This window comes from Vicia villosa, unplaced genomic scaffold (assembly GCF_029867415.1).
Source record: "Vicia villosa cultivar HV-30 ecotype Madison, WI unplaced genomic scaffold, Vvil1.0 ctg.001336F_1_1, whole genome shotgun sequence".
Classification (NCBI taxonomy): domain Eukaryota; kingdom Viridiplantae; phylum Streptophyta; class Magnoliopsida; order Fabales; family Fabaceae; genus Vicia; species Vicia villosa.
The window spans coordinates 318,522-328,149 of record NW_026705579.1 but is presented as its reverse complement, the minus strand read 5'-3'; the positions used below and the strand labels follow the sequence as shown (position 1 = coordinate 328,149).

Genomic DNA, 9,628 nt, shown 5'->3' with positions numbered 1-9,628 from the left:
TCTTCTTAGTTTTTCTGGACATGATGGACGTTATAATTCTTCCAATCAGTAGCATCACTTTTAATTCTATTCAGGTTGTCCAATATTGCCTCACCATCTTTCCAGATTCCACGCACTCTATCTACATAGAATCCCATAAAATCTCCCGCCACGATCCAAGGGAGGTTATTGCTTTAGGCCAAAGAACGCATAGAATCCCATAACACTCTTCTTTTCTGTTCTGCAGGGCTAGCATAAATCGATGTCAGGCACCAATCCCTACCATCTTCAATCCTCACTGTTAAGTGGATCCATTGTTCATCCTGGGCACACCACAAGACTTTCATATTCTCATCTTTGCAAGCAACTATAATTCCACCTGCAAATCCATCATTAATAACTGAGAAAAATTGGTTGAAACCTAATTTCTTCAGGGGCTTTTGGAGCTTTAATGGATCACACCTAGTCTCCATGAATACGTAAATCTCAGGCTTGTACATATCATAGAAGTACTTACTATATCTATACAATTCTTTACCCGTAGCTCCTCTACAATTCCACCAAATTATTTTAGTGTTTTTAATCATCATTTACACAAAAGAAAGTAATGCACCCCACACAGGCCTACTGTAGTTCAAGAGTTTCCTGAACTACTTTCTCCTCCACATCCTGCCCAGCTAGTTGGCTATCTTCTACTTCCTGAACTGTGTGAATTCTTTCCAGGATAGGAGTCCCCATACTAGCTACTCCCCCAACTTCAATTATGTCATCCGGCGGTCTAACATTATGTCCTACCTGCACTTTGATTGCCTCATTATTATGATCTCCATTGGTTTCGTCTTGCGTAATATTTCTATCCTTCCTATAACTCAAATAGTGCTCCTCATGCAAATTCATCTGAGTAATATTCTTTTCCTCCTCATGCACTATTAATTTGTCTTTTTTCTTGTTTATGTGCACGTGATTCCCCTTCTGCGGCTCCAAGTGAATTTTTTTTCCATACACAGTATCAATATTACGTTTCTTGGGGCCCTCAGCTTTTTCTTTAAACCCAAGTGTTACACGTGTAGCCAGCTTATTCCCTATTCTTTCACTTTTTTTCTTCTCTTTCTTACTCCCTTTTTTCCCACCATTATTTCCTATTTTTTCGTGCATTCCCACTATAACTTCTCCTCCTTTGCCAGCTGTCTCCTCCTGTCTACCATTACTTTTTATCACATTAATATCCCCATAAATCACCTGGGCATTAATTGTTTCGTGATTGACAATATCATCAATCATTGCTGTTTTAATTTGCTGCTCCAAAGTATTTTCCACATTAATACTTGTGCCCCCTCTTTATTCATATCTCCATTTTCCATATCCATTGTATCCTCATTAATAGTTTCCTTATTAGTAAAACTAGTTTCACCACCGTCACCACCAAGCGCGTGAAACCTAGACCCAACTTTTGCCAACCATGATCCCGCCGGCGTCGATTTTTTTCTAACCTCTAGTGATTTTTTTGGGCGCCTTTGTTTCTGGACCACCTGCCAAGGGCCATCTCCAGCTCCTAATCCTTCAGCTACATTAGTCTTCCCGGTCTTCTCACCGTCTACCATACCTCCTTGGTCATTTGATGTCACAGCATTGTTCACTAGATTCATCTTTTGAGGGCATCCCTCCTTATAGTGTCCGAACTCCCCACAGGTTATGCACCGCAAATGCAACCCCTCAAACTCAACTCTATAGCTCTTGTTCTTCAATTCAAACATGGCAAGAAGAGGTTTCGAGATGTCAACTTCTACACAAATTCGTGCATATTTGCCACGTTCTCCTTGCAAGGTGTTCTTGTCTACCTTAATGGTTCGTCCCACCAAATTTCCTATGATCTGTAAAATTATTGGGTCATAGTATTCCACCGGAAGTCCTGAAATTCTTATCCACACTGCAACGTTCACTATTGAATCATTTTCAGGATGGAAGTCTGGAGTCCATTCTTTAACCGTAAGATAGTGATCATAGATGAACCAAGGTCCATCCATCATCGCTGCGTTTTTATCATCATCATGAGTGAAGCAAACTAAGTAATAATCATATCCAAGATCAATAATGCGAATGATCCCTTTCCTCACCCACATTTGCTTCAATCTATTCTCCAAAGCCTTAAACCCAATCCTCCTCCCCAAGAGCTTAACAATCACACCTCTTCTCCATGGCCTCTGAATTCTCGTTTCATCATATTTGGATAAGATTATCAAAGGACAATCATATCCTCCTCTCTTCCCTTCTTTCATAGTGATCCCTTCAGTGTCCACAAAGAGATCTTCATGCTCCTCTTGCCCCATCTCCTTCGATCCTCCTCCATCACTAACCCCTCCATCCTCACCAATCTCTCCCGTGACAACATTTCTGTAGGAGACTCCCTCTATCCCCACCTTCTGAGACTCACTACTGCGCCTAATACTACTCCCTCCTCCTCCATTATCAGGCGGTTTGTTTCCTTCCCCCCTCCCTGACGCATGAAGTGAAAACGGTGTCGGACTGGCCACCGGAGATGCTGATGTCATATTCCCTGAACCCTAGCAGAGCCTTTTAATAACTTTTCTTTATAAAGAACTTAAAATCAAACATATGAATAAAGAATAATGAAAATCAATAAATAAATTTAAATAGTAAACAACTTAAGATAAAGAACTTAAATCAAACATATGAATAACAAAGTATCACGTGAAATTATTTTTTCGTGTTAATAACAGCCCAAACATTTTGATAATAATGCAATCTATTGTTGAGAATTGGATAACACAACAGAGTTATTAATACAATTGCTTATTGAAAAAAAAGAAGAATATGAAGTTCTTAAATGTTGTTCACAAACTATTATTCTATAACTTTAAAAATGAAAAGACTTCACTATCCATTTAGACAAGTTGTGTAGATATCTCCAAGTTCTCTCATATGATTTTCTCCATTTATATAGCCCTGCAAAAAAAAAAACACTTGGATAAATAATGTTGATTAAGATTTATATAAGTTTTCTTATCAAAATCTTTATATAGAGTAAAAATTAACAGCTTATAAAATATAATTATACAATATACTGAGCCTTACCCTGCCTTACCCTTCCTTAGAACTAATGTAAGATTCTGGCAAGTAAACCTCTCCACCAGCTTCATCGTGTTGTTCTCCGCTGATAGTTTTCTTCGCAGCTATAAATTCAGCACTCATAGCATTATCCCCTCCTTCAAAGCTTCCTCAACATCCCCATATCCATGTTTTTCAGCATACTTTCTCACATCCTTGGTTATCTTCATAGAGCAGAATTTAGGGCCACACATTGAGAAGAAATGAGCCACCTTCGCACCATCTGCTAGCAACGTTTCATCGTGGAAATATGAGCTCTGATTTTTGAGATATAATTTGAGCAAACAATTGGATACTTGATTGCAGCCCAGTAGGGTGACTATTAATTGAGAAATTAATAGTTCCAATATTAGGGGGAGAGATTGCTCATCTAAAGAGTGAACCAGAAGTTCAAATGAACAATTTAAAATAAATTATTGTCTTGATCATCTTACAAACTAATATGAGCAAAAAGTTCCAAATATTATTCATTTGCAAAGTTTATGAAATAAATTATCAGCTGTCAATATTCCACTCATAATGGATTCTTTTGTGAATAATCTAATATAGCAAATCAGTTGTAACTGCGCCTGAAGCGTGGTATGAAAGTCAGTTTCAATGTTAAAAGTCCTCTACCTAAAAAAAAAACTAAAGTTAAAGATGACCCAAGTGGGGATATGAAAATTTTAAAAGCACTTTGACATAATTTATTTTTAGTTCCAGAATAACTAATCAAGTACTTGAAATATGCAATAAAGAGATCTCGATAAATTATGTCATGGATGAAATGAAATGGAACTGAAATTAAGATAACCAAATAAAGTCGACATTGGCAATGTATTTGTATCAATATAGCGCTAAATATGATAAATGATAACGAGGATCATGAAAGAAAGTCTATAAAAGATTATAGACAAAGTGAGAATTGGTCAAAATGAACAAATCATGAATCAAAGTCTATCAAAGATTGTAGACAAAGTGAGACTTGGCCAAAATGAATATATTCAATTGAAAAAGAATTAAACTCACTTTACAAGTGACTCAATTTTGAACATGTAGTCCCAACATCTCAAGGTGTAAAACCAATGGGATATAAATGATTTTTTGTGAAAAATCAAAATAAGAATTGAATAAAGTTTGATTTGTTTCTCAATGATTTTCGCAAAGACCTAAGATTTATTTTGATGAAACATATCCACCTGTAGTGGAGTTAATTAATTTTTCAATATTTGATTAGTCTTGTAATATATGAAGGGCTTAATTTGACAATGATGGATGTTGTGACATCTTACTTATACGTCTCACTTGATAATGAGATTTATTGAAACTCGCTAAAGGGTTTAATATCTCAGATATAGATAATTTTGGATCTAGAAAAAGCTACTCCATCAAATTGAACAATTGTCTCAATGATTATTTTCTAAGGAAGAGATATACAAATAAGTTCATATGTCCTTATGTTTTTAAGAAAAGATTTATAAAATAATTTTCTAAAATAGTTATCTACGTGGATCACATAAAATTATTGGTACTCCTGAAGAGATTCCAAAAGCTATAAATCTCTTAAAGAAATAGTTTGAGATAAAGGACATAGAAAAGACAAAGTTATGTCTAAATTTATAGATTGAGCATTTGGACAATAGAAAAGACAAAGATGCTCAAATGTTCGTATTTGGAAAAATCACGTATATCGTGTACCTCGATGATGTTAGATCATTGAATATGTAAAAGATTCTATTAGACCTCGCGAAAAGAGGATAACAAACTAATTGATCCTGAAGTACCATATTTAAGTGTCATTCAAGCACTGATATATCTTGCTAATTATACATACCACGATATATCCATTTCTAATCATTTATCAGCAAGATATAATTCTTCACCTATATGAAGACATTGAAACGGAGTCAAACATATACTTCGTTACCTTATAGGTACAATAGACATGAGTTTGTGTTAAACCAAAGTATCCAAATTCAGATTAACCGGTTATGCAAGATACACTTTAATTGTCAGATCCTCACAATGGTAGATCACAAAAATGTCTTTGTTCACATATGGTGGTACAACTATTTCATATAGATTAGTGAAACAAACAATAACAGTAACTTCATCTAATCATTCAAAACTTTTAGCACTACATGAGGTAAGTCGAGAATGCATATGGTTGAGATCCTTAATCCAACACATACAAAATACTTATGGTTTGTCTTCTGGACAAATAAATACGATGACCATATATGAAGATAATACTGTATGCATCGCTCAATTGAAAGATCGTTACATTAAAGGAGATCGAACAAAACATGTCTCTCTAAAATTCTTCTTCACTCATGATCTTCGGAAAAATGATGATATAAGCTCCAACAAATTTGTTCATGAGATAATCTTGAAGACTTTTCAGTACAACAAACTGGTCTTCATCGTCGAATAAATGATCATTCCGCTGAGGGGGAGAAATGAATTTGTTCAGCTGAGGGGGAGAAATTAATTTTTCTTAGAGCGACAACACCAACTTGAACTCAATGAAGCTACTAAATCTTCATCACTGCGAATCACATGCACGTTACCACTATAAAGGTAACGCCGAAACAAAAGAAAGGGTGAGATATCAAATCAATATAAACAGGTGTGTGATAAAAAATATATTAGATTAGATCATACAAATATCACCACTTTATAACAACAAATATGCAAAAACCGACAAACAACATAATAACATCCACAAGACAACTTCATTTAATCATCACATCAGCATAACAACTTAAATCAACACAACTTAATAACAACAAATTATTTTAACACACAACTCAAAATGCGACTCAACTGGGCACATGCATGTGGTACTATTAGAGCATAACTTCCTACTTCACAACGGAGCAGAACTCCCAACTTAGAAAATTTCCAGTTAATAGAGGCATCAAGGCATAAGCCTTTATCGCTATTTTCCAATCTAGGTTGTCACAAAAATGAAAATGTATGTGACCCAATGAATGCAACAACCACATACAACAATCATCGTCACAAAAGGCATAAGTCTATATCACCATTGTACCAATAATACCTACAAGTACATACGAGCTACTCCAACGATTTTCAACTAATTCCAGACAACTGATTGTACTGCTTAATCTACTAATTATCACTTTCGGTACTGTTTTATTGTAATGCTATCACTGCTACTTGATTATATTGTTTCTGTCAATTTTATTTCACTTAAACAACTACTATACTACTGCTAATAAAGTTCTCACTGTGAACTATTACAACATTGTTACTAAATATTCCTTCTAAGTATTATTCCTGAAACTGTTACAAAATTATCTCTGCTATTGTCTTTGCCAATTCAACTTTCTGTTAATTATACTACTTTTATTCATTACACTACATCTGTTATTTAATTGAGTCTAATATCAAATATCTTTCTGCAACCATACCAACTATTTTTCTAATGGTGCTCTACTATTAAATTACCAATTCACATAGCAGATGTTAATTGGTTAGTTCAAACGCTATTCAAATCAAATTAAAAGAGAAACTATAATAAAAGCATCTAAAACAAGGAAGTGGTCCCCACAATCCTTAAGGGACGTTCGTCCCACTTTTCCTTCCTCTTAGGGGCGCCCATCCCACTATAAGGGCTCCCCGCCCCACTTTTATGCTTGTATGGGGCACCCACCCCACATAGGTGTGGCCCCCTCCCCTTAACTTTTTCATTCTTCTTCCTTCCTCCATTTGTTTTTCCAAAAACTGTACATACGTATTCTGCAATCTTTTCTTCGATCTTTCAACTTATTCCTCAACATAAAAAAACCAATTTATAATTTTCAATTAAATCCACAACATCCAAACACACAACAACTTTTTATGCAGCAACGATTCAATCGGTTATAGAACAACAAAATCAACAGAACTATAACATATATAAACCAATTTATTTTCCAACATAAATCAACAAACACATAGGCAATAATTTATACAACCCAACCCGCATACTGTCTATCATATACCCGGTTATAGAGATTGAACCCCACCCTTACCTTGGATTTACGGTCCCTCTATAATTTTCCGGTCGAATTCTGCTTCGCCGCAGCTTCCAACTTTTTCCTCGTCTGAATTTCTACGGTCAATTTCGAGCTTCTTCTTGTGCCTCTTTTCTTTTCTTCACAAACAAACCCTCGTACTCCTCTTTTTCTCTTCTTCATGCTATCACTAAAAACCTAAAGTCTATTCTTTTATTCAACTTCACCAAATAATAATATTCTTATTGGGCCTAACAACACACTCCCCATTCCTACTAACATCAACACTTAATTAAGCCCATAATAATATTGTCTTATAATACTCCGAATAATTAAATAGTCACATAACATATTCGAATATTATTTCCAACAATATTCCACAACTACAATCGATCCATAATTTTAATAATACCAACTCACAATTAATACTTCTCCGACTAGTCCGACTAATTAATCCGACTTTAAACTTAACGGTTCCAATCAACATATTAATCCAATTAAGCCTCTTAGAATTATACCGATAAATCCCAACTTCGATAATTTTTTATAATTAAATCCTTAAATGATTTAATTAACCAATTAATTAAATTTGGGGCGTTACAACTCTTTCCCACTTAGGATATTTTCGTCCTCGAAAATGTATTCGGCACAACAATACTTAACTTCACATCCACGTTTAACCTTCCGACTTAACAACCAATTAACACGGCTTAAATCAACTACACGTATGCCAACCTCCCGGTGCCTTTGCAACATAACCGTTACTAACTTGTTAACCTCTCCAACAATATCTTGGGACATCAACTTACAAAATAGTAATGACCACTACTCGCTTATCCTTACCCATACAACATCGCAACATATTCTTGACAACCTCGTTGATACAAAATCCATCGCTTTACTCACCATCAAGATAGTAAGACACATCTATACTATTCAATACGATTCTGTCCATTATCAACAAGAGATTAACGGTGATCAGTTCCTCAATTTGTCAATATATAGACGAAAATCATATTGGAGTATAAACCATCATCACTAACTACAATAGTGTTCCTTTAGAACTTGTACTCAAGTCACCTACAACATCATCATTCAATAATTTCACATTCTAATTAATGTTGACCATCTCCTTCATCAATCTATTCGCCAACAACACATTCCATCTCTCCAAAGATTTAAACGAAACATCAATCTGACATTCGAAACACAAGATAAAAAATTTCAACGTTATCCAAAAATGCAAACATCGACGTCATGCAACGGGTGTCGCTACCGCAAAAATCAACAGAGTCGCCACTAACATATTTATCCTGAAAAAGAAGGGAATGTCAGCAAACCACAAAAATAAAACAATGGTCTCACGGCCAGAGAAGAGGGTAAGGGAGTCGGTTACGCGAGGGGAATAATCAGCACCCCTCATGCCCATCTTACTCGATGGTATCCACGCTTGTGTCTAAAACTATGGGTGTGTCAACAAATCTACGCCTAAACTGAACTAGTATGCATGCAAAATGTAGGAAAAAGAAAGATTTATGCTCGCACGGGCCCTACCCCGCTGCCTACGTATCCTTTTTGAGGAATCAGAGGTACCGTAGCTCGGCTAACTAATTTTGTTTGTTTTGTGTTTTTTAGGTGAACGAGTTACATTTGCACTTCGCTGCTCGACCTTTGGAGTCTTATGCTTGGGAATGGAGCGGAAATAACAAGCTCTTAAGAAAATAAAATCAAAGAGTGTGGTTTTGTTTTTAAAAGATGCATGAGGAAAACCCAAGCTAAGGGGGAAAGCTTGCTACTTATGTTATCATACAAAGGGTGAAAGACTAATCTAAGCTAGCAACCTATGGAGAAAAGAGAATGCAAACAAAAGTATCACACAAACGAGTCTCGCTCGTAAAGCAAACACCTACTAGCACAGGCCAAGTTGTAGAAATGAGGTCCCGCCATAGCCAAGGGGAGCAAATCACCCGAGTCAACCAAGCATTAGACCAAGCGCAATAAGGAGATCGAGCCATAGACAAGAGGAGCGAGTCCCTCTCAGCAACCAAGCCGTCACATTGTAGGAAATAAGGGTCCCTTACCGCGGTATCATGTCACCGGGGGAAGAAATGATCTGGGGGGAATGGTGTATGCGTACACCGAGCATCAACGTCGAGCGACGCGAGCTATAGAAAGAGCGGGGTTTGGCTACTAAACCCTTCTCGCTTTCCTTGTACAGGTCTTTTCACTCGATGATCTTGGGGACTTTTCCAGAGCTCAGAACTTACAAAAAATGAGCATAGGGATGATCTGGGAACTGAAAGTTGCGGGGGTTGATCTCCTTCGAACTTACCAATCTCTTCACAAGAATATCTTCTTAGATCGAGCATAAAAAAGTTATATATGGTCTGTTTGGTAAAAATAGCGGTTGAATGATAAGCTAGCTGATAGCTTATAGCTTATGACTGATGGTTGATGACTGATGGCTTATAACTTATAGCGGATGGTTAAGACTGATAGCTTATAAGCTAATTGAAGTGTTT

The 9,628-nt window shown here is 36.2% G+C and overlaps 1 protein-coding gene across 1 annotated transcript; it reads right to left on the bottom strand.

Moving 5' to 3' along the window:
• Nucleotides 1-1,256: 1,256 nt before the first annotated feature.
• Nucleotides 1,257-2,528, bottom strand: LOC131634699 (uncharacterized). The gene has a single exon (XM_058905332.1). It carries the CDS (start codon nt 2,526-2,528, stop codon nt 1,257-1,259), a length of 1,272 nt encoding a protein of 423 aa, XP_058761315.1.
• Between the last annotated feature and the right edge of the window lie 7,100 nt (nt 2,529-9,628).